Source organism: Melanerpes formicivorus, unplaced genomic scaffold (genome assembly GCF_026170545.1).
Source record: "Melanerpes formicivorus ecotype bairdi unplaced genomic scaffold, bMelFor1.0.p_v2 SCAF_6, whole genome shotgun sequence".
Lineage (NCBI taxonomy): Eukaryota > Metazoa > Chordata > Aves > Piciformes > Picidae > Melanerpes > Melanerpes formicivorus.
The window spans coordinates 1,135,431-1,161,949 of NW_027142358.1; the positions used below are offsets into that span (position 1 = coordinate 1,135,431).

Sequence of the window (26,519 nt, forward strand, 5' to 3'; positions counted from 1 at the left end):
CTTCTGGGCTAAAAGTAGCTTCTAGAACTCTGCTTGTAAAGCTAGGTGGGAGGGCCAGAAGAAGTGTCTGATAGAGAAAAAATTTCTTAACAAGTTGAAGAGGGCATCTGGGAGACTTAGAGCAAGGAGTCCTCATCTGATAAGGTTAGGCTCACCTAAGCTACACCCACGGGGGATGCAGTTTTCAACTCAATAGTTTGTGTTCAGGTCTCTCCCTTGAGAAGTCTGTCTGATCACTATATATGGCATTTTGGAACAGAGATATAATAAATGTCTCAATACTGGCAGACCTACTAAGCAAGCCCAGTCGGCAAAAAAGATTCTATGGTGGGAGAATGGGTATGACAGCAGAAGAATCAAAGAATTCTACCTAGGACAGTGAAAATCATTAAGCCTCCCTCTGTATAGATTGATTCCATGAGAGAAAAGGGCAATATAAGCCTTTCAACTTTGGTATAGCATTTCTCTGCAGGTAGATGGCTTTTGCCATGGTAGCAGAATGATAACATGTTAGGTATTGTGTCTGTATCCAGATATGCTTTGAAAGCCAGCTTTAGCACACACTATTGCATTAAACCTATGGTTCAAATCATATTCTAAACAAGCAGTCTATTTCTTTTTTTAATAAAGTAAAAATAAGGACACTTTGAAAATAGTTAAATGTACAATCAAGTTTCAAGTATACTGAATATTAGTATGGAAACTTAGTTACTAGATGTCTTCCTATCGACTTCACATAGCTTGATATGTTAAAGTAAGAAATCCATTCCAATGCCCAGGTAGCCATGTCAGAATGTCAGTTCACTGACTCAGTGAACTCTTGCCATTTTAAGCTCAGGCAAGTCATTAACCTCAAAGAAAAACAAATATTAACTACCTGTTCAGCTGCAAGTACAAGCATGGTATTACAATCTGATGAACCAGGCATAATAAGTATTTTCCTCATTTACCTTTTTAGCTACACATATACATAAATCCCAGAGGTGCTAATTTCACTATAGGAACTATGCAATTAAAATTTGCTAACATAATTTGCAAAATGGAAGGCAAGAAAAAGACAAAAAGCAAAGGGGGGAGGGGGAATAAAAGAGCAGAAAAAAAGGAGGAGGCTTTTGGGAAGTCATTAGAGGCTGGTAAGGGGTACAAGCATGTGACATTCCACAGAGATGAGGCAGGCTGGCTGCATGCCAGTGGCAGCCACTGTAACTGCACCCTGCAAGAATTCAGCTGCAAATCTTTGTTTCCTTTATGTCTTTCATATCTTTGCAATTTTCAAGGCAAAAGGCAAAGACAAAGTCTTTCAGATGGAGTTCTTTCATCCAAGAACATTCTTCATCCAAGGCCAAAAGGTTCACCATTTCCTAAAAGGCCTTTGGATCTGCATGTTCAGTCATCTTCATCCAAATGTATTTCTTTGGGAGCATTATTCAGTCCTTGTGGTGGATCCTAAAAGAACACCAATAAAAACTATCTTCATTCCTTCAAATACAATCTTCAATGCTTTTATCTCTAGGACCACTGCATGAGAGTACTGTGTCAAAGGTGCAAAACGGTAAATGAATCAAAGATGTTTTAATTAAAACCACAGCATATTGAAACTTTTCTCCTGCTACAGTTTTTAGTGGTTAGGTTTTGGTCAATGCTTTAAAGGTTTCCAAGATTAAACAGACTTTCTGGAAAATACCACATATGAACACAACATTTTTGCTTTGTGCTGGCAGCAGTTTGAATAGGATAGGATAGGATAGGATAGGATAGGATAGGATAGGATAGGATAGGATAGGATAGGATAGGATAGGATAGGATAGGATAGGATTAGAATAGAATAGGATAGGATAGAATAGAATAGAATAGAATAGAATAGAATAGAATAGAATAGAATAGAATAGAATAGACCAGACCAGACCAGACCAGACCAGACCGGAAGAGACCTTCAAGATCATCGTGTCCAACCTATCATCCAACACCACCTAATCAACTAAACCATGCAACCAAGCACCCTATCAAGTCTCCTCCTGAACACCTCCAGTGATGGTGACTCCACCATCTCCTTGGGCAGCCCATTCCAATGGGCAATCACTCTCTCTGTGTAGAACTTCTCCTAACCTCCAGCCTAAACCTCCCCTGGTGCAGCCTGAGACTGTGTCCTCTTGTTCTGGTGCTGGTTGCCTGGGAGAAGAGACCAACCTCTGCCTGTCTACAACATCCCTAAAGGTAGTTGTAGAAAGCAATAAGGTCACCTCTGCAACTACCTATCAGCTTTCCTTGGGTAGTACTTGCAAAATGATAAAACTTGTGGTAGAAGCCTCTACCTGTATAGTACAGTACTACAAAGTCTTTTGAATACAAAATTGCAGACTATAAGAAGGTTCCTGTATACACTTTGATTTACTGGAGCAGGGATTAGCAGGATTTCTTCACAGAACAATGCATGGTAACACTACAGAAATTAAAAACCCCCACAACCCTGCAATGGTAACTTGTGATTACCAAAAACCACCTGGCTAGACCAAAAGAACTGCAGCTAATTCTGGTTTCAAAACCAATCCCACTCTTCCACTTGCCTGATACTCCACGTCATGTAGCTTACTTAACTTCTCTTTTTCAGTTACAAAGTTATTCAATCCTTTCTTTGCCTTATTTTTTCCTTTATTTTTTCATTTTTTCCTCCTATCCAAATATCTTCTCTCCTTTTTCTCCCTGCTATCCTTCTTTTCAAGTCCACAAGTCCCCTTATGATTCCCGTGTTTGCATTTCTCCATCTGCACCATTCACAACTCTGTTCTGATCTCTATTCTCTCTACCAGTTCTGTCTCCTGCCACTTTCCAACCTATTGCACCAGTCACTTCCATTTCTTCTTTGCTTTTATTATTTTGTAGCTCTCTCTTCACATTCCTCTTTCACCTTAAAAATCACTCATTTCCTGTCTTCTCAATTATTTTTTTACATGCTACAAATTTCTATCGCACAATCCTGTCAAACCATTAGGTCACTTTCTACAACAAAGGACCTTGCTCTAATGCTCTAACAAGCTGGAAGAGAGCTCATCTTCAGCTTCATTTTGGAACACATGAAACTTCTCTGCAAGTGCTGCTTGCCAGTTCTCATTATTTTATTACAATACTTCCAATAAGTTTATTAGTACCAAATCTGCTGCTTCTGAAGGAAATCTGTAAAAATATCTCCAAAAAGTTTCAACTTCTGGTGGTTACACAAAGGGAATGAAATGTGTTCCTGTCTTAACTTAGTAAATCACATGTGAGAAAAGGTAGAATTCAACCCTAGTATTTTAAAGTCTTACATTGTTTTAGCTGTGTAACTATTCACATTCTGATTGTCCGAGATAGATCTGAATAGAAAAGCAGACTGTAAACCAATTTAAGTCCATACCTGATGCTGAGCTATTCTAAGCCAGCACTATATACTCTATGGTCAAAATATTAAAAGGGAAGGAAAACTAAAGGAAAGATAACCTTCAATAGTCTCTACTTGAATCCCATTAAAGTGTCACTCATTACACTACAGTTGTGAAAAATGGGCAGCAATATTGCCTCAGTAACTCCTGTTTAGTTTTGGATGGAAATGGTCAGAAGTGACAAGTGCTTGGTACTTTGCAGATTTCAAACCAGTACCAAATAAAGGGGGGGGAAAAAAATAAAAATCAATGTTCCTCAGCAGTTTGAGAGGTTTGTTCCTATCAAAGGTAATTTCTTGATCTCAAATTAGAAGTCGTTTTTCCCTGTAATGGGAAATGGCCAGCCCAGATAAAAGATACTAAGGAGGATTACTTTTTTATTGCATGCGATGCAATCAGTATATCCCTCCTTAATTATCTCAAAGGAATATAATGGGGAGGAAAAAGGTTTTGTGGGGGCCAGAGGATTGTTTTGGTTTTGTTGTTGTCTTTTAATTTGCTCATCCTCCACAAAACTTTAAATTTCTGTATTTTTATATAGCAAGAATTAATATAGCTAAATTTACCTCGGGATTCGTCTTCAGTGTTTCTATTTAGTTTTGCAATGTAAGAGTAGAAAGCATTACAGTTTTGACTAGAAACACTTTGACATCCATCTTCTAACATAATAAGTTATACCCCCCTGACTAGGCTATGTTTGCATAACTGGGTTCATTACTTAAAGGAAACATTTTTCTATCAGTTCTGTGCTGAGATTAATTGAAATACACTGAAGGCTTCAGAAAATAAACCTCCTTTATACCATAAGTTTTTGAAAGATGTTAACAAGACATTAGCTCAAACAGAAGCTTCCTGTAGACTCTTTTGCCTTCAAGGCTGGAATAAAGCAGAACTCAGACCTGAAACCTGATAAAGCTCAGATAGTATTTAGTTTGTTAAAAACAATGCAAGGCTTCAAAGTCTGTTAATTCTTTAGTGGCCTCTGTTCTTCAGCTTTTTAATGTGCAAAGGAGATTTCTGTGCACCAGATTCAATAAACAACTTTTAGCTCAAAGGGGATGGTGATATAAGGTACCATGTATCGTCTAATAGCAAACATCATAAACTGGTTTTAACATCAAGAGAAATGTAAAAAAGACAGATTGTGTCAGCTGCAACCTGGAGAAAGACTAAAGGCAAAAAGAGGGAGTGTGCTCTTTGATCAATTTTTCCCAACAAATTTCAGGCCTACCAGATAGTGGACCTAGTATATTATGCAACTAAGGATCAAATTTATTCATAAGCAGATCTAAGCTATCACTTTTTGTCACGGGACCTCACAGTAAGCAGTCCTTAGCTTTCTCCTGCTGACTCCTCCTGAAAAATGTAGTTGAAAAAAATAAATAAATGAGCAACAAAGAGCAAGCTTGGTGATGGATCAAAATTTTTCTCTGAGGTAGTTAAATGTTATGAAGGGCTTCAGAGCAGCCAGAAACCAGTTTCTCAGTGTTCAGTTCTCAGCAATGAAGCTGGTTGTGGGTCAAGTCAATAGTAAGATAAATCTAAGCTTTCTTTTCAGCTGTCAAAACACTTAAGCCATACCAGATTTCAAAGTGATGTCATAGCAATGCAGTTATTACTTGCCTGCCACAGGAACTGCTGATGGCAGTTGAAGTTCTTATTCATCAAGGGGGCCAGACAATTGAAACAATCTATCTGCTCTGTGTACTCTTTTTCTACCTATACTGTACTTACTTTCTGCCTTGTGATATTTGTCAGTGATGTCATACTTCATCAAGCTATTGGTGGCCTGCTAAATCCCCTGAGAACTGCAGTGCACTCCTGTGATGGAGAATAGGTAACTAAAATAACCCACCTGTTCCAAGATTCCCCTTTTCAAAACCTGATGGGACATGATATTTGGCAGTGACTGTCATAACTGATCAAGCAATTGCCAGACTCACGCATATTTCCTGAATGCTGCTGCTGTTTTTCATCACAAATTCCAGATAATTGAAATAATTGACCTGCTCTAGGGCCCTGCTTTGACTCTGGCGTTGTCTGCAATGGGATATTTGTCTGTTGTCATATCTGCTTAAGAGCTGTAGCAGAAAAAGGCTTTGATACTTTTTCACAAGACGTCATAGCACCACAAAGGAAGATGACATTATTTGCAGAGTTTGTGTTACTGAACTGCCAGACATGACTGTGCTCCCTGTACTCATACCATGACTTGCAAGCACATGGGCTATGTCTGAGAGAAGTACAGGAAGAGGAAATGAAGCAAAGCGTGCAAGCTAAAGGTTGGCTATCCACATGAGGGGGAATCCTACTACTACTCCTCCCATGACTGTCAAGTAATTTAAACACTCCAGTTGCTTAAACAGACTTCTACGAAGCTTTTTATCAGTAGATAAGGAGCCTACAAACATTTTCCAGATGATCAGGTACTCTGACTCAAGCTTTTCACCACTTTTAACATAGTGAAAGGACAGACTTGCCCGTTGATATGATGATTTTTAGAACAGGTGTCCTGTAGGGTCAAACACCCAAACATGCCCTAGACCAGACAATGGCTAAGCACCTGTGAATGTGCTTACTTGGACAGTTCCTAGGGTCCAGAGGGTCAAGGTAAATGTATAGCACACACGACTAACATTGTAAGCACCTATGAATGTGCAAACCAGGACGCTTCCTGGGGTCCAGATAAACATGTACCACATGTAATTAACTTTGTAACACAACTGTGAACTGTGTGTTCCCCTGGCCATGTTTGACTATGCCCCATCCCATAGGTCCAGTTATCAGGGTTCTGTGTTACCAAAGGGCATGAATTGTCTTGGGACAGTATTTAAGCCAGCCAAGAAGTCAGGCAACTTGCCTTGTTCTCACAGCAACAAGAGACAAACGCTGCCAGAGTAGCAGATGCATGCTGAGTTGCGCTCATTGCTCTGCTTAGCACTCAAGCAGGTCGCAGACTGACTGAGACTGTGGAAATCTAGCATACTGCAACAATAACTCATGAGTCAATAATGAAAGTGCTGGAAATCTCTTAATATCTAACATTTCCTCAGCTGTACTTTAAGGAGTTCAGCATTTTGCCTTGCACAAAATACAGCACATAGAATTAACTTGAAAAGAGCTACCATAACACAGCAGTGACCTCTAATGATGTCCAGCTTTCCTAAACCCAAGCTTCTTTTTGACCAGTAGCTTTTTCTTTTCAGCTCCACCATCAAACAGATAACACTGAAATGACTACAGTGGAAAAAAAACAAAACAAAACCAAAAAAGCTGCCAAATTTACACTGATGTACAGCTAGGAACGTCCACAACAATGGAGTGACAATTATTTATCCACTGAAAGACTTGGGGGTTTTTTTACATTTTATTATGTTTAATTTGGATGAAAATTAAAGCAACTCAGAAAGTCAAGGTGATCTCTTCAGAATAACAGATTTTATGAATAAACAATGTGGTAAAATGAATAAATTTTTCTCCAAGCTTTTTAGAAGAGAAAGTACTAAGTGTCTCTTGAGTTTGATTTGTATTAGTGCAAAAGTAAAATCTTGTCATCCAGAAAAGATTTGTGTTTCTATCAAAAATAAGAGTCAGTACTTGCAACCAAGGAGAGAGAGGACCTAGAGGTTTCTTGTCCAGAGAGCAGCTACAGATTGTTCTGCTTCTCCCATGCTCCTAACCTTGAGTGGTCCTTTCTCACCTTCAGGTCTCAGCAGCACCACAGCAAGTGCATCCCAAGCACTACAGAGATACTTGCATGCTTTTCCCCCCATTGAGAAATGTCTTAATTATATGAAGAAATTAACTGAGCAGCAAAGTTTGACTTGCAATTTCACAGAGGAAAGTTTATCTAGGAAGACTTGATATACTACTCCAGTGAGTATTTGTCAACCAACACTTGAGAGCAAAAAGATGACAGAAACAACTCTGCTGTTATATGCAGGCACACAGCTGGGGAGTGTGGGAAGTCAACATTCTGATGAAAGAGGTGGGGTATTTTTTCAAGATACATTGTTGATGATCGAACGCAGAGAATTCAAAAGGGTGACTTTACAGATAATTGGCCCTGACTAACAAAAGAAAACAACACTTCAGCTTTTTTGTCAGCACTGGGATGTAATTATGCATCATTAATTATACTGGCATGTCAATGAAAGGTCAGACAACACCATATAAAGGAAGAAGAAAGTAGTTTTATACCCTGACAATGTTATTGTTTGGAAATGTTAGTGCTTATATAGCACTCTTGGGATGGGAGGAAATCATTCTTCATTTAAATCAGGTGAAAGTCTGGGGTCAGATTCTGAGCTGATATAAAACTATGAACATGAAATAAAGCAAAAAGATGGGAATAAAGAGGTGTTGCAGATCTTAATGTATCTGCCTACCCTTTCATCTCAGACAGACAGGTATGCTCTTGAATGGGTATGACACCAGGCAGCAATATTTTCACTTAGCAGGGGGTCAGCAATAGCTTGCCAGTAGCAGTACAATTCAAAGCAGAAGGCAACTTCCCTCATCACTGTGTAAACTTTTATTACAATAATCCACTGGTTTCAACATTAGTTTGATTCAATACCTTCTTCTCCCAGTCAGTCTGATTGGTCCTACTGCCAACTCTTCTAGAGGGTAGATTTGCCTTCTGTGATATTGTGCCTCACTTCCAATAAAGCTGTGCTTTAATTTCCTGTTATTTGATCCACCATTAAAAAACCAGGAAATTTCAGCTTTGTTAGCAATGAATAGCTTGGTTGGTTTCAGGTTTGTCTATTTGTGGTTTGGTTTTGAGGTTTGTTTGGGTGGGCTGTTATTTTATATTTGGTTTTGGTTTGTTTTCTTTTTGTTCTAAGACAAGTCACTTTTAGCTAGATTCTCCCCTTTCCACTGACTTACTTGCCCCCAATTCTTTCTTTCCACAGCCTAACTCACCTGTGAATGATAGATGGGAGGCAAGTTTTGTAACTTGTAAGTGTATTTCAAATATCCTTGTAAATAAAATACACAATAACTTACATGATGTCCCCTCTGAATGCAACAGATACTGCTTTTCCCAATTATTTCCATTTTTTCCTTAATTAATTAGAAATACAAATGCAACCTTGAAGGCAAAAAACTTCTGCAGTAAAAAGCACAGTGTTCTAATGTTTATCACTAATAGAGGCAACCATGCCTCTTTGCCAGGATGAAAGAGGCTTGAAATGATATTCCAATACTGCTGCTTCTTTTCCCAAAGCAGGAGTGAGACTTGGCAATGGGTAGAGATGTGGGAAGCTTTGCCAAAAACAAGGTCTCAGCGATACACTTTCTCATTGGCAGGTTGAAATTAGGTTAGGTGATCTACTGCAAAGGGAACATAATGGTCTAAATTAACAAACTTGGCTTCCACAAGTTCAGGGTCTTGGGAGGTGAGGGAGTCTTTTTTGGAAAAGAAACAAACAAACAACAAAACCAATGAAAACACATGCACAAAAACACCCCCCAAAACACAAAACCAATGAACCAAACACAACCCCCCCCAAAAAAAAAACCCCAAACCTAAACAAAACAACCAAACAAAAAACCCCAAAAGAAAACCAACCACCAAAACCCCAAAATAAACCCAAAATCAATTTATCCCCATCTCCTCAGACTCATATGAATTCCCCTTCCCTGCCAAGAAGAACACAAGGATCACTTAAATATTGACATGATCAGAATGCTGACAACAGAAATGGATTGATGTAAAAATACTTTCATTTTTCTTTCCAGCTTCGAAGAGAACTCTTGTTTTCAGCAGTTCCATTCCACACATATATCTCCCTTGAGATACTAAATTCAAAGCTCAAAACTGCCTCTTTTCCTCCTGTTATATCTTTTCACATAATTAGAGAGAAATTGCTAATGTTCACACCGAACACTTAAATGAGATTTATCAGTAGGGCAAATCAAACTTTCACAGCAAGTTAAGGTATGCAGGACACATATTTCAATACAGCACTATACCACCACAGTTGGTAACTTAAAGGGAAGCATTTAATTGCACAAAAAGTTTGGAGAGAGGGTGAGGGAAGTGGTGTAATGAGACTGTCTTTGAACAAAATCAGAGGGATAAGCATTGCTAAAACATATCAAAGTAATAATGTTGAAAGTGAAATTAAGACAGAATAAGGAAATCACAAATTCCTGGATTTTAACTTGGTGCAAAGTGTAAGCAGAAGTGAACTATAAAACTAGGTCAACCTATTTTTCACTCTGCATTTCTTTACACAATGAAGTTGAGGTTTTGTCTAACAGGACAGCTATTCTAATGGCTAATGCATCTTTCTTTTCAAGTCTCTACAAGCTGCTAGAGAACAACTCAGATACTATTCACTGTATCCAGCCTTTTGCTTAGGCAGCAAATGCTACTCTTAGGCAATGGTTATCTTGAGTAGCTATAGCATCATTAACTTGTCTCAAATGCCCCATTTTTAAAGATTGTTCTTTTTAGGAACAATTTTGGAGGAGTACAGAGGAGCTGAAAAGGGCTGAGTGTTTTAGATTAGGCTATTATAGTAAAATTGAGCATCCCAATCTAAACCGATTTATTGCATCCATGCTCTTCTGTGTTAAAAGAGGTCTGACACAGTATGCATCAAAAATTTTGCAGTAGTGTATCATGTTAGGCCTTCTCCCTCCTCATCAGTCAGATTTCAATTTAGATTACATTATTTACTAGAACATAATACTGAAGTAGTGGATATCAATGAGATGTGTCCAATGTTTCACACCCATCCTCACAGACAGTAATTAATATACACATGCAAATGATTTTGAGAGATCCTTGATTATTTCTGAGGTAAGCTAGCAACAAAGAAAAATATCTGGGTGATTTGTTCCTAGACAGCACAACTACTATACCACCTCCTCCTCACCTATGTAGCCAGTCTACTCTCCAGCTTCTACCACTGCAGCTCTACAAGAAGAAAGCAGGCATTTGGATGACTTCACTGTACTTTACACATCCCCAAAACAATGACTCACAATCACAGAAACATTCAGCTTGGAAAAGACCTGAATCACCAAGGCCAGCTGATAACCCTACTCTACAAATTTCATCCCCTAAACCATATCTCCAAGCACCACATCGAAACAACCTTTAAACACATTCAGGGTTGGTGACTCAACCACCTCTCTGGGCAGCTCATTCCAATGCCTGACCACTCTTCCTGTGAATTTTTTTTTCTAATGTCCAGTCTAAATATACCCAGTGACAGCTTGAGGCCATTCCCTCTTGTTCTATCACTAATTACCTGTGAGAAGAGACCAGCATCAGCCTCTCCACAATGTCCTTTTCCTCATACAGAGCAATGAGGTCCACCTTCAGCCTCTTCTCTTCCAAACTAAACAGCCCCAGCTCCTTCAGTTGCTCCTCATTAGGAGCGACTTGTGTGACAGAAATGATCTTCACTGTTAAAAGCCATGTACTGTATTAAGGGGAATTAGGAAAAGGATTAAGACCCCTGGTGCTGAAATAAGAACAGATTTAATGAAAGCACAAAACTTATAATCATTCCAGTGAACATACAGTGCACACAGCAGACAGAAAAGCAGTCCTGAGGAGCAGGTTGCTAAGTGAGCCACTCCAGCTATGGTGACTCCTGAGAGAAGGAGGAAGAAAATGGGAGGAGAAGAGGGAGGAGAAACAGGAAATCCTATTGCCAGCAAATGTACCCCTTTTATGTGCATGTTGTTTATGGTATGGAATATATCTGCAGCCTGCTTGGGTCAGCTGTCTTGGCTGACTCAAAGCTGCTAACGGCTCACAGACCAAGGCTGGCCTAGGATTCTGTCCCAGCAAATCCAGACCATTCCCACACTTCATATATCATTATAATCTCAAAACAAGTTATCAAAGACGTTAATTCAGTAAAATCTGCTGAAATGAACCAGAGGTAACTAGAACAGTACCCAAATATTAATATCTTTACCAAATAGTAATCACACTTTCCAGATAAACTAATGAATTAATGGAAGCTTAACTTATCCTTAATCAAGGACAACTGCCACTTGGCAAACAAGATCCACAGAATGAGTAGCAGGTTTTATTCTAGACAAGGGAAGAAAAGTTTTTCAAAGGACAGATGAAATACAATGAAATACAATCTAAATTTACATTTCAAAACATTTCCCTGTGCATATGAGTCAGCAAACAAGCCTGCCCATTTAACCAGATTACTTTGCATTTTGTATTTTCTACACCCACTATTACCTCTGTTTATTCAAATAAAGGTGATCAGGGTCATTCTAATTTGTAGGAGGAATGCTGTGCTTACATGGGCAAAGTAGGGCTCTGGGCCAGGACTCATGTTTATTGAAGCAAGAGTTCATTTAATGGAAATTAAGGATTTAATATTATGTAATTAAATTTATGTCAGCACAAATCAAAATACATAATGTAGTATCTGTTAGTGCAGTGGGAGACAGGCAAGAAGACCCTTGCTGTCTAGAGAATCTCTTTTGACTTAAAGAACACCCCAAACTGATGGATCTTGGCACGCTCTGCACAGTCACTGTAGTCAGTGGAGTTCACATACATCTGTCGACAGTGACCTGGCAGTAGGATGGAGTTACCTGTTTGCTATTTTGACTTTTAAGAAAGCTTTAATTTGACATGAAAGAAGATGAAAATATTTACTGGATAGACATGATCTGATGGTGGTGTTCATCATTAGAAGACACAGTCACAAGCTGTGCCAGTTTAGGCTGGAGGTGAGGAGAAAGTTCTTCACAGTGAAAGAGTTATTGGCCATTGGAACGTACTGCCCAGGGAGGTAGTGGAGTCATAGTCCCTGGAGGTGTTCGAGAGGGGACTGGACGTGGCACTTGAAACCATGGTTTAGTTAGTCATGAGGTGTCGGGTGACAGGTTGGACTTGATGATCTCTGAGGTCTTTTTCAACATTATTGATTTTATGATCATAATATTGTTGATGATTATTACCTTAAGACTTTTCAGGGGTGGCTAGGCCTTTCACACAAGCAGCTTTCAAGAAGGAATGCAAGACTAAACATTCTGTTTTGAAATACTGCATAATGGCTAAGTATAATAGAATTAGGATTTGTTGTGTATTCTGCAATTCAGCATACATAACTTTCCATTTTGAGAGTAATTCAGAAGGCTTCAACACTTATTTCATTAATCTAAGCTTGGTAATTCAGCCAATGAAAACAAAAAATGTTTAAGTCCTATCACTCCAAACCAATATTAACAGTTAATTTTCTGAATGATGGAGCAACATAAACCCAAACTCGAGTAACACTGTGACTAATAAATTGATTAGCTAGTTCCTGTTGAGGAATTATATTCAATAAGAGTCTGCCAATACAAATTGCTATCAATTGCCACATTATGAAGTGTTGAGAATAATGGGCTCAGGTGCATATTAGAACTAGTTGTCATGAATGCCAATTTACAGCAGAAAAATGGATTGTTTATCACCTAATTTCATTCCAGACAGCTAACTTACTCATAATAACTCATTTTAGCATTGAATTTTCAAGAACTTGTAATAAATTTGCAAATCTAAATTCTTCTGTAAATAATTTAAAGCAGCCTTTAACTCAATTTTGCCATTGATTACGTAGAAAATATTTAGCAATTGTATTCAACATCCAGACACCCTCATTTCTGCCAGTGGCAGCGTGTTTCATTACAAATGCTTCCATGCTGCTGTATTAGACTTGACTCCATGCTTTTAATAACATTGAGAAAGATGCACTGTCCGCTGCTGCTTATGGCCAACTCAGTCAAAATACTTTGCAGGATCTGGTAGGTCATGCATGCTAGCAAACAGAATCATAGAATTGTTAGGGTGGAAAGGGACCTCAAGGATCATCCAGATCCAACCCCCACTTCCATGGGCAGGGACATCTCACACTCCATCGGGTTGCCCAGAGCCTCATCTAGCCTGGCCTTAAAAAACTCCAGGGATGAGGCTTCCACATCCACCCTGGGCAACCTGTGCCAGTGTCTCACCACCCTCATGGTGAAGAACTTTTTCCTAACATCCAATCTGAATCTACCCATTTCTATTTTTTTTTTTTTCCATTCCCCCCAGTCCTATCACTACCTGACATCCTAAAGTCCCTCCCCAGCTTTCTTGTGGCCCCCTTAAGATACTGGAAGACCACAATTAGGTCTCCTCAGAGCCTTCTCTTCTCTAGACTGAATACCCCCAGCTCCCTCAGTCTGTCCTCACAGGACGGGTATTCCAGCCCTCTTATCATCCTCATATACACCCCATATAGTAGAATTTACTACACTTCAGCACATCTGAACCATTTGGTGTCCAGGAGCTGGGAAAAAACCAGCAGAGTAGAACTCTGCTCACAGGTTCATAGGCAGAGTGAAGGGACACAAAGTGGCTTTGGTTTGGGGCAAAGGAGTGGTGTAGCTTATGCTATGTTTTCTCCATCCCATTTCTGAAGTCTTAGGCTGATTGATGGCAATTGTGAATGTAGTGGTTTGAGCCTTAACTGAGAGTTAAAAGCTCAAATGGGGAAAAGGCTGAGAATCTCTTCCCCACTCCCCCCCCCCCCTCCTCCCTCCAAACAGGGAGAGGAGGAAAAAAAAGGGTAAGGAGCAAATCCACTAAACAACAATCTGGAGTCAGCTTGGAAGTAGAGAGGCAAATAATTTTTTTCTTCAAATTATATATATAACAATAACAGGAAAAAAAAAAAAGGTTCACAAGGGCAAGGAACAAGAAGGAGGGGGACAGAAAAAAAATAATACAAAACCAGTCTTTCTTTGAGGAGGCACAGAGGCAGCAGGGAAAAGGATCAGGTCCGGCCACGTGGCTGAGGAGCAGGAGGGCAGCTGCAGTAGCTCTCATCCAGCAGAGGCAGGAGCCAAAAAGGAGATCCAACAGCTATGATGTCCTGCTTTTTATACCCTAGCTGGGCAGGGAGGGGGGAGTGGAACAGACTCAGCTTTCCCAGGGGGGAAACTCCCTTCAGGGAGTGTAAAGTACCCGCAAGCCCTCCACCCTGCTTTCTTCTTTTGTTTTCAGAAAAAGGCGTTAATCCACCACAGCGAACAAGGAAAGTTTGAAGAAAAAAGTCTCTTGGAGCCTCTGAAAAATGATATAAAACATCAGTTTCTCAATGGCTTCAACGAAGCTGTCAGCTAGGGAAAAAATTCACACTCTTATGGAAAAGACCTTACAGATACCAAATATTCACTGAACTTCAGTTAACGCTTCCCATGTACAAAGAAGCATTTGTACTGTAACAAGTTAAAATGGCATAATTATTTAAGAGATTATGAACCTACATAAAGTTTCACATCTAGGAACCATGCCAATCTGTGTCTACAACTGTAATACCCATTCTTGCAACAGCTTGCAGTTTCTGGAACATCATCTACCATGAGCCTGTTTCTTCACTTTGCAAACAAGGGTTTGAAACCAATAGCATTCCAGCATGCTTGCAATAGGTAGCTGACAAAGTCCACCAGCTTGGACTCCTGTCTGTCAAACACTGGTGAATGTAAAGGTTACTGTCAGCTTCATTGACTTATTGCAACTACTTCATGCCAGTATAGAATATGGGCATTAGTTGATGCAAATCACTTTATATTTCAAAATAACAATTGTGTCGATGCTCTTCTGTAATCTGTGGCTTCAAGAAAAATCAACCACAGTTCCATACAGGCAGCAATAAGCTTAAAGGTTTCAAAAGCCTTTTCTGCTTTCCTTTAATAACATGAATTGATTTAATAAAGAAAAAAGTTCAACAGCAAAGTCTTTGAAATGCCACCTCAAAAATAGGTCAGAGTCTTACTTTCCAGCTTCTGTTTTACCACATGAAAAGCTGTCTGTGATTCACCTCACGACTTTTTTCCTTATGGGAGCTCCCATGGATCATTTCTGTTAGCAGAAAGGAATCCATTGACTAAGCCTATCCTAGAGCTAACAGACTTGAGCTTCCACTGGGAAAATGCTGCAGGCTGAGCGCAGATATTGACCAATGTAGTATATAACAGCACATAACTAGCACTACACTAGCATTGCTCTGCACACCAAACTTTTTCATAAGTGAGGAAGTATTTCAGCTTGAGCTTCAAGTTGGATTAATAGCAGAACATTTTTACTTTGGCTAAAAAATAATAAAAAAACCCCACCCTTCTTTTCTACCAGTCTGATACTTTTGTCCCTGAGAACATTTAACTGGATTTTCTGAGATCCATTTGCTCTTACTGTTCCAGGAACAGCCTGGGATAACCAGTTTCAGAAAGTCAGTCTGTTCTTTTCATGACTGTTTTGGAACGTCCTAAACTGCTGTGAGCATAAAGCAGAGCATGGACTGATTAGAGAAGCCCATTTCAGAAGCACCACTACAGAGCAGGCATGGCTTAGCACTTTAACATTGCAGACATACAGCTGAAGTTTCTAAGCATTCAATTCAAAAATCCTGCCAAATAGAGAAGTGTTTAGACCATGTTCAAAGAGCCTTTGGTAATAACAGAAATAACCCTTTGCCTGGAGGATTATTTTGAACCAGATTGTTTCTGTGTTTTACTGTATTGATCCACAGCTATACTGACACAAATAAAGAGGCAAATCAGACATGGGAACTTCTTCATCCAGTTTCATTACTGAAGCTAACCTCACATATCTATGATGTCAGGACTCAAGTGGCTATTCTCAACACTGTCAGGAAATGTTTGATGCCTGAAAGACAGAAAGGGAGTATGACATTTGAGTTTTTCCTTTTAGGAGGAGGGAAGGAAAGTATTCTCAATTAAGAGTTTATATATTTGTTCTAACCATACAGAGAAGGTTCAAAAAATTATCTATATTCACTGAAACAGAGCAGTAAACTTTACAAACACTCCCTCCCCACTCCTCACCCTAGTGTGGTGTAAGCTTAGTGAATGTAGTGGGTTGAGAAAGAAGGCCTAGCTCTCCCTGACAGCAGCCTCCCTCACCAGCCGCTGCCTGACCTCGAAGCCCTCCTTGGCCACCTCCACCTGGCGCTGCAGGGCCTCCCTCTCCCATTGGAGTCCAACTGGCTGAAGACTTCCTCAGCCTCAGCTGCCTCTGCCTGGGCCTGGGCTGCTGCCTGCTGCTCCTCCCAGTGCCTCCTGTGCAGCTCCAGCACAGCCTTCTCCAGAGCCTCTGCAGCCAAACGGTCACAGTGAAAAACTCAATGCTTCAGTTTTGAAAAAAATACATTTGGAATAACTTTTCTGTCAAGAGATGTGGCCTTACTTCAGTAGTTTGAAGTCTGTATCACATCTTAAACCCTTACAAAGTTAGGACTGTATCTGCAATTACATCAGAACAGAAAGGTAGTATTCCACAGGTTGCAGCAAGGCTTTACTGCTGAAAATCCATGAGCAGATCTTACTTTCAGATCAACACCACGATTGACTGATCCAAGTAATTATATACTTTAAAACACAGGCAGGTCCCAATAAATTGCATTAATGATGAAGTATCAACTAGCATTTCTATTGGCATCCTGCAACAACCGATGTTTGCACAATCCATTAATCACTACATGGTAATAAAAGCTTTTCTAATAAAGCTTTCAGATTATAAATAACATTGATCTGCAAGAAATTGTTGTTTACTATTGATAGACAATACATAGCACAACACTTTTAAGGAAGATGTATGCACCACAGTACAGCTGCAGACAAGGTCCTACCTAGGCACAGGATGTAATTCATCCTTAAGAGGGAGCTAGAAACAGTCACAGATGAGTACAGTGATGCTTTTATGTGGTATTTGGAAAGCTATGTTCATTTTTCACCTAAGCCTTACCAAGCATGAAGCATTAACAAAGCTATACCAGCTTATGATCAACTCTTAGATTTCATCCTTTGGCTCCAGTCCTAGTCCAAACACAGAAGGCAAACCCCAAACCCCAAAACAAAACAAGGAGACTTGCATCACACTCAGAGAAGAGCTCCACAACAACAATCTACAGTCTGGTAAATATGCTGTGTAATGTGAAGAACTCAATTTACTGAACAACTTTTAAAAGACTATTAAAGCTACAAGTACTAATGAAACTATTTTACAAGACTTTGAGATCACTTAACAGATGAAGTCTAAACACACTGTAATGGCCCTTAAATGTATCACAGCTCAAGTTGATGAATTATTTTAAATAGCCCCATAACAAACAAGTGAAGGTATTCATCACCAGAAGACTGTAGATCCAGATCCTAAAGGGTCAGATGAGACTAGACTGAAGATATGCAGAATTTAGATATCTAAATTGCTTGCCCTGTGCTTCCCCCTCAGTCTGCCCCCCCAAACCATTAAAACAAATTTCTGCACTATTTCACTGCCACCTTAGTCCAAAAGCAGATAAATTCCTGTTCATATACAAAGAAACATTCACACATGCAGCCTAAACAGAGTTAATGGCTTCAACATTTATGTCTTGCATAAGCACATGCAGGAGCACCCAAGTAAACATTCCTTTGCTGAGATTTCCTATAGAACAATGAAAGTTTGGGATTGATTAGGCCAGGAAAAAGTACAAATGTGGAATCCATTATTAATATGCTACTAGGGAGTGAGAAGAAGTTTGATTCTCCCTCAAAGAGCAATTCATGAACTACACATTACATCAGTACAATGGGATCAAAGACTCAGACATCACCTGGTGCTCAGATTAGAAAATCCATACCCAGTATCTTCTGTGTCCCAGGAGAGTATTCTACACCCAAGCTCATCTTCCCTGCAAGCTTGTGAGATCAAGAAGACACTTCTCTACAATGGTAGAGTCCCAGATATGACAATAAAAGACAGGAACAGCCCATAACCTCACATTCAGGTCATAGAAACTATTTGTTGACTGTTAAGTGATGATAGCCTATAATACCCAGCTCTTATTTTCAGACCGTTTGAGGACTGAACTCCAGTACAAAATACAAATCTGGTCTGTTTCTGAAAGCGGAAGCAGGAGCACCTAGCCCCAGGAGACCATTTTGAGATATGAATCCTGAATTGACAGAAGTTTTCTGCAGCCTGTTCTAGGCGCTTTTGAAGAGGGTACTCCCTGTTGGCTCAGCTCCACACATAGCTCTGGATTCACTTGAGTCAGGCATCTAAAATTGGATTGCTACAGCAAAGGGCATTACAATAGCAAAATGTTTTGGGAGGACTTTACACCAACACTTCATGTGGTGTTTTGAAATTGACAACATTTCTGAATGAAGCCTTGTATTTTTAGAAAAAGCTGTAGTAATTGCTGGCTTCTACTTTATGGCTTCTGTTACACTGAAACCTGTATCTATATTGAAGACAGCCAGGGCCAATACAAATACTGTCATTTATGAGTAGGTCACTGGACAGAGAGCAAAACCAACCTAGGCTTGCTTCCAGTTTTTCTGTGTCGGTTTTCCTGTGTCTAAAGTGGGACAAATAACTCTCAATATACAGGAAGCATTTTTATATGTAAAGATGAAAATAAACATCATTTATTAATAGGCTATTTCAAACAGCTACAAGGCTACTGAAATACTGAATTACTGTAATATTTGCTTTCCCTCAAAGGTTCTCATCAGCTTTGTACAGAATTTACTACTTAAATAATGCAAAACCAGAAATCAGGAAAAGGACATTCACACATCAGGGAGCCTGACTCCATACACCACAAATAGCACTTAGATTATAGCAATGATTCTTAGATAATACTGGAATAGCCTCATTTTGTTAATTGTGACACTTAAAAATAAGGTGACCTGGGGCCTTGTCAGCATTTAAGAAACATCTCAGGCTACACAATTAGTACAGCAAAAATTCACCTTCATATATAAGGAAGGAAACATGAAGTAGAAGAGGGTTAATTTTCTTTGAACACATAAACAACTTAACAGGATATTTCAGGCAGTGTTCATACAATAGGAATATTTGTTCCACTACAAAGAATACCTCTTATGCCTTTAAAATCCCTTTAATTTTGATCTGTGCTTAAATCATGGAACATATTTGTACTATTATCTGAATCCATCACATGAATAAATACTTAAGACTGCATTGCAAGTACTGCTAAAGAAGAAAAGTAGCTTTTCAAATACAACCTCTGTTTAAATGGTATTGCAATTTATGAAGAAAATACTCAATTTTATGTATTCCTTTTTACAGGAAACCTTTAATCCTGGAAAAGGTCTATAGATTATCTTCATGAAAACAGATTAGAAACATTATTGCTTTTTTTCTTTTTAAGAAGGAGTTACTTAGGTTTTCTCCTTAGAATCACTAACAAAGTCTTACCAGGAATGCAGCTTAAGGGATTTCAGAATGCTGAAAGTATTTATATTCTCCCCCCTTTTATTCTATGCAAGGGGGAAATTCCTAGCAAACAATTGCTAAAGAATCACATGTAAAAATCCTAGGCATGACTGGATATTTTCAGTAAGAGGCCACTGAACATAACAGGGTGTACACTAATTCTGCTTTTTAATCTTAAATTTCTAAAAGTCAAACACAAAAACATATACTGAAAGCTACAGTCTCATGTGAGAAACCAAACAGTATGCACAGTCTTCCTGTGAACAAGCTTACGTTGTATCTTAACATCAGAGCAGGTGCCTCAGTCCCAGCCAAAGCAGAATAAACTGGTCTGTGCCTATTTTTTTCAAGCTGATGAGCCTTTGCGGCAGAATGCTGCAACTGTAGTACTCCTCACTTCTTTGCATGTTCCCAGCACCACAACAATAGCTGCTCCACAGCTTTCTTACCACCATCCCCCTTCCAAAATGTACCACCTTTCCTCCTCACCTGTGCTATGCACAGTTTGTGATCACGCAGGAATGCTTTGTATAAATGACAGATGAGCCCCCTCTTCTGCTGCCTTGCAACAGTTGGATAGATACCTCACTTATTGCAGCTACTGCAATGTGCAGGATTTGACAGTTTTTACTTGTTCCATTGCTCATCATTTCACAACTTTCTGTCCTTTATTTATGCTGGGTAAAAGCAATCAATTTTATTTACCAGCTAAAAACAGTATTCACTGTTTTTAGAGAACAGGATAAAATACCTTGCAGTATTAATCAGCAGTAGCTGATTGATATTGAACCTCAGACCAATGTAATCACGAAAGAGAACGATCTGGATCTCCACTTAAAGTGGGAAGCCTCATTCTCATTGCATAGATATTTCCAAGGTCGCCATATTAGAGGGGCAGTGATGGCTTTATAAGTAGGAAAGAATTTTTAGATACTGAAGAATGGTTGTTTTAATTTTAAAAAGACAAAGCTGGTACTGCCTGAGCCACTGTGAAATGACAAGAGGTGAACTAGATTGCCATTCCCCTACTAACAATGGGACAGAAAAAACAAACAGGATGCACAGGCTTTCTTTAATTCCTGTGAGTATCCCCTCAGACCATATCAAAGTTGATACCCATGCTGACTGCTGACTAAAGCCATCAATTTTCAAAAGTTTCCTTTCTTAAAACTTACTTTACAAACATCATTTTAACATTACACTCTGTGACAAAAGGGCTTATAAAGGAGTGTAACATGAGAGCTCATTTGGCCCTGCATCTCTGATAATGGACACTGTATGAAATATGAACTTTCTTATCTGTGATACATTATACTTTGCTTGAAATATGGCTAATTACTGTCATTTGTTAGAGATGAGACAGTTCAGTATCAATTCTTGTGTCACATTGACTTCAAGCTGCTTAAGATTGCATGAAATTAGTGAGAACAAATTTCTGAGTACAAATTTTAGAAGATTCACCCTGCACCTCATACTTAATACATTGCCACCACTGCAATTTCCAACTGAGAAACAAGATACCAATACTAACACTTAATAAAGTCATTATCATGTTCTTTGTAGATTAAAATCACTATAGAAGTAGATCAGTGGTCTGCATTAGTAGCAACAGTTCATATACAGAAGAGTTTCTCAACTTGTAGCTTAAATAGAATCATAGAATCAACCAGGTTGGAAGAGACCTCCAAGATCATCCAGTCCAACCTATCACCCAGCCCTATCCAATCAACTAGATCATGGCACTAAGTGCCACACTCAGTCTTTTCTTGAAGATCTCCAAGGATGGCGACTCCACCACCTCCCTGTGTAGCACATTCCAATGGCAAATCACTCTCTCTGTGAAGAACTTCTTCCTAATATCCAACCTAAACCTCCCCTGGTGCAGCTTGAGATGGTGTCTTCTTGTTCTGGTGCTGGTTGCCTTGGAGAACAGACTGACCCCCACCTGGCTACAACCTCCCTTCAGGTAGTAGTAGACAGCAATGAGGTCTCCCCTGAGCCTCCTCTTCTCCAGGCTAAACAACCCCAGCTCCCTCAGCTGCTCCTCACAGGGCTTGTGCTCCAGGCCCCTCACTCATTACTTTTGCTTTGATAAGTACTTGTAAAGCTACTTTATAGCATGTACTCACAAGTTTGCTTCCAAGATAGATAGAATAATCACACAAGTAATTCTGTTTGTAAATTCTATCATAGTCCAACTGACTATAAAATTGATGGTTTAACTGCAACTACCTACATCCTTTTAAGTCAGATGGACTTCTTTTGCAAGGTCAGTACTGCATGTGAAGTCGTTTGAAAGATTAGGACATGCATTATATGAGCAATCTGGTCTAGTGCAAAGTCTCTCTGCCTTTGGCAGGGAAGTTGAAACTAAATGATCTTTAAGGTCCCTCTCAACCCAAACCACTCTATCATTCTGTGACTACATTATTCACAGCTACAAACTAATACAAAGCAATGATAGTCATTAAATATCACTCATCTCTTGGAAAAGTAGAAAAAGAGATGATGGTTACATGAGAATAAATGAGGGCAGTGAAACCTTTGAACCAGGGCAAGCTGGAGCATGTCCAGAGAAGTTGGTGAGTGGCTTGGAACACAAGCTTGGTTGCATGGTTTAGTTGGTTGGGTGGTGTTGGATGATAGGTTGGACATGATGATCTTGTAGGTCTCTTCCAACCTGGTCTGGTCTATTCTATTCTATTCTATTCTATTCTATTCTATTCTATTCTATTCTATTCTATTCTATTGAGTTTTCAGAATCTCCATCCTTAGAAATACACAAAATATGATTGGACAGGGCCCTAAGCAAGCTGATCAAAGCTGGCTTGACTTTGTTCAGGGGTTTGGTTCATCCCCAGTCTTATTGACTGGCAGATGACTACAAGAAACTCCTTCCAACCCAAATTATCTATGTGCATGATGAATGCATTTTTCTACAGATTAAATTCACTGCCTAATTCAAATTCTGTAAGCAAAAATACTGACTTTCAGCTTAACATGAACTCTCTCAACAAAGAACCATTCCTTGGCCCCGTTAATGTAAAGTCTCTAAAATATCTGATAAGAAGCTGAGGTCTTTAATGCTACAAACACTCAGCTAACAAATAGCTGCATTTGTACGTCTAAAGTGCTTACCATGTTACTATTTTACCAGTTGTAATGCTGAAATAAAATGGAGCATGGAGAAGATCTGCATATTCATCACCCTATACAACTACCTGAAAGGATGTTGTGGAGAGGTTGGTGCTGGCCTCTTCTCACAGGTGATTAGTGATAGAATAGAATAGAATAAACTAGGTTGGAAGAGACCTTCAAGATCATCGCATCCAACCTATCATCCAACACCATCTAATCAACTAACCCATGTAACCAAGCACCCTGTCAAGTCTCCTCCTGAACACCTCCAGTGATGGCGACTCCACCACGTCCCCGGGCAGTCCATTCCAATGGGCAATCACTCTCTCTGTGTAAAACTTCCTCCTGACCTCCAGCCTGAACTTCTCCTGGAGCAGCCTGAGAATGTGTCCTCTTGTTCTGGTGATGGTTGCCTGGGAGAAGAGACCAACCTCTGCCTGTTTACAACCCCCCTTGAGGTAGTTGTAGAACAAGAGGGAATGGCCTCAAGCTATGAGTGGGTAGGTTTATACTGGACATTAGCAAAAAAAAAATTCACAGCAAGAGTGGTCAGGCATTGGAATGAGCTGCCCAGGGAGGTGGTTGAGTCACCAACCCTGGATGTGTTTAAAGGTCTTTTGGATGTGGTGCTTGGGGATATGGTTTAGAAGTAAACTTTGCAGAGTAGGGTTATTGGCTGGACTTGGTGATGCTGAAGGTCTTTTCCAACCTGAGCGTCTCTGTGATTCTGTGAAACTAATGATATAATGCTGGTTAGAGCTAAAAATGGGCAAGGCAGAGGTAAGCAAGGAAAAGCATTCAGAAGACCCTACAGTTACACAGATGTACCACACAGTGATCAATACAACTCATTGTATAGAAGAGCTTTTAAAGTTCTCGTTCAGACCCAGCTTTCACTAAATCAGCATTTCTCAATAATGATTTCTGCCTTTACTGGTTCATTTAAAGCTGTTGCCCCACAGGCTGGAAGATAATGAGTTGACTGTACTATTTTCACCTCAGGGCAACCACAGTTCTATGATATACCTGGACATTTTAAGCTCTTTGAAAAACTATCTGAAACAGGGTAATAGAGTATACCTCAGTAGCAAGTAGCAAAGGCTATTGCAGAGATAGGTGTAAAAACATCAGACATAGCCTTTGCTTTCTGTGCTGGCTTTCTAAAGAATATAAATTCAAGGTTTGAGACCTCATCTTCAAGATACTCAATGGCTAAGACTGCACATCTAAAACTCTGCCTAAAGGTCTGTGATCAAACCATCTCATCTTGCACAATGGAACTTTTTTGAACAAAACCAATTCCAAGTATGACAGGAGATGTAAGCTCCTTGAATTAGGTCAGCAACATTACTGAAATATTACTTGGTCTGTGGAATTTCACAAACTCCCCTACTATTTACCCCAAATCCTAGGCAAGTTTCTCTGACTTTGCCCTCTCCCACATAAATGCAAGTCAAAAGATACATTGCACAAAGCATAACATCACACATTCCTACACTAAGTACACTGGGTTTTATGCCACTTGTTGTGTGAATATCAATGGCTATATGCAGTGCATACCCAAATTGTAGTGCTTTGTCTAGGCTTTGGAAAGCATGATTTGGGTGGCGTGCAAGTTTTATCAATGTATTACTTAATGAAGAGGTCACATTAGGGGAGATATAGAAGCAGTTTTGTGCCACTTTCATAGAATCATAGAATCAATAAGGCTGGAAAAGACCTCAAAGATCATCAAGTCCAACCTGTCACCCAAGACATCATGACTACTAAACCACGGCACCAAGTACTACATCCAGTCCCATCTTGAACACCATCAGGGACTCCACCACCTACCTGGGCAGCACATTCCAATGGCCAATTACTCTTTCTATGAAGAACTTTCTCCTCACCTCCAGCCTAAACTTCCCCTGGTGCAGCTTGAGACTGTGTCCTCTTGTTCTGGTGCTGGTTGCCTGGGAGAAGAGATTAACTCCCACCTGGCTGCAACCTCCTTTCAGGTAGCTGTAGACAGCAATAAGGTCTCCCCTGAGCCTCCTCTTCTCCAGGCTAAGCAACCCCAGCTCCCTCAGCCTCTCCTCATAGGGCTTGTGCTCAAGGCCCCTCCCCAGCCTCGTTGCCCTTCTCTGGACACATTCAAGTGTCTCAATGTCCTTCTTAAATCAAGAGTCTCAGAGTACATGGCAGTAAGGTTTTGAGACATTAATGCAGATTCAATTTACAATGTTTAACTGGCTCTGTTTCTAACAAAATGGTAATATATTTTCTTTCTATTAATATGATTTTCAAATCACCTTCATAACTAACTAACTGAATAAATATGCCATTTATGGCATCCACATGCCCAGAAGAAAATGACCTCACTGGATCTCATTGCCAAAGTCATGTCAGCGCCTGTTGGTATATTTAGTGGTGATCTTAAAGAGTGTCCTACACTTGCGTGCATTATGTTGCAAAACACAAATCACGTTCGTGTCACTGGATAATGTTTATCTTTTCTGTGCATGAGCTGATATTTAAGTGTGTCCAGAGGGGTACATTTGATTCCTTCTGATTTCTATATTTTGAGACTTTTCTCATTATTAAATAAATTGCTTGTCAGCTTTTCCAAAAGCCCAGGACTTTTTTCCCTTTAATAGCCATTAAGTTGTTGGTAGAACAGAGTAACTTTATTTACTAACTGCAGTTGGCTCAATATATATACATATTGTTTAAAGGGCTAAACGGTGAAGACAAGAAGCTAACAGAAAGTGTCTCTTTAAACTTCCCAGTTTCTCACTGAAAGCTGGATAATAAAGATAAGAAAAAGGTCATTTTGCCAAGGATGTAGCATAAAGAATAGCAGTTGAAAAGGCAAAATCCTACTTTTAATAAAATCCCCATAACAATATATACCAAAGGTGAAATCAGGAAAATTTTATTTCAAGCGTCTCTGTCGAAAACTTTACTGCTTCCCACTAATGAACAATAATATTTTACAATCTTTGTTATAGGAAGCCTTAATAGATTTGCAAGAAAGCTCTAATAGGTTTGTAAAGCACACTGCATTTATAACTGGAAGTAATCACATATCACAAATACTGCTTAATTTTTAAAGGAGTTCCTCTTGCAGATACAGCCCTGACACAAAATTACAGATCTGCTTAATTTTTTTGTGGCCTAACTGCCTTTCTAACTTCTGTTTTACTGCAGCTTCTACTTTACTGCAGTATAGCTTTCACAATCTTTTGGTTTTCAAGAGGAGTTGTACAAGGAGAAGGCTCCTTCAGGACCATTTAAGATTCGTACCATTAGGTCCTAAACCCACACTGAGCCCATTCATTCTTAAAACTCCAATATTATGGCATTTTCTGTAATAAAAATAATTATGGGGATTATTGCTGAAACTAACACCTTATGCAATGTTTCTACCTCTGCTTTGCTAAAGCCAGTGAATGGGATCCATGCCCTGTCGATTTACATACCCAGCTTCCTCACAGTCTCTTTGAAACTTTGTGTTCTTCACACCAAATAAGTGAAGATCTAGTCTGCCTGAAACTACCAACACACTTCTCCAAACAATCAGTGTAAAAGTGGAAACTGCCTCTCACAATATGCAATGGGAAAAACAGGACTCCTCCTCTTCCTCTGCACGTGAAAGACATGTTAGAGAAGGTCCAGAGGAGGGGCACAAAAATCATCAAAGGACAGGA

The 26,519-nt window shown here is 39.5% G+C and overlaps 1 protein-coding gene across 2 annotated transcripts in view; it reads right to left on the minus strand.

Moving 5' to 3' along the window:
* The window catches only part of ATRNL1 (attractin like 1), a 618,199-nt gene that overhangs the window by 114,304 nt on the left and 477,376 nt on the right, over nt 1-26,519 (minus strand). The window contains exon 28 of one of the 2 annotated variants that reach the window (XM_068139300.1): nt 1,052-1,446. The exons of the other annotated variant lie outside the window; for it this stretch is intronic. Within the exon in view, the coding sequence (XP_067995401.1) occupies nt 1,387-1,446 (60 nt within the window). The 3' untranslated portion in view covers nt 1,052-1,386. Of the gene's footprint in view, nt 1-1,051; nt 1,447-26,519 lie in introns of those variants that run through there. 2 annotated transcript variants of the gene reach the window in all.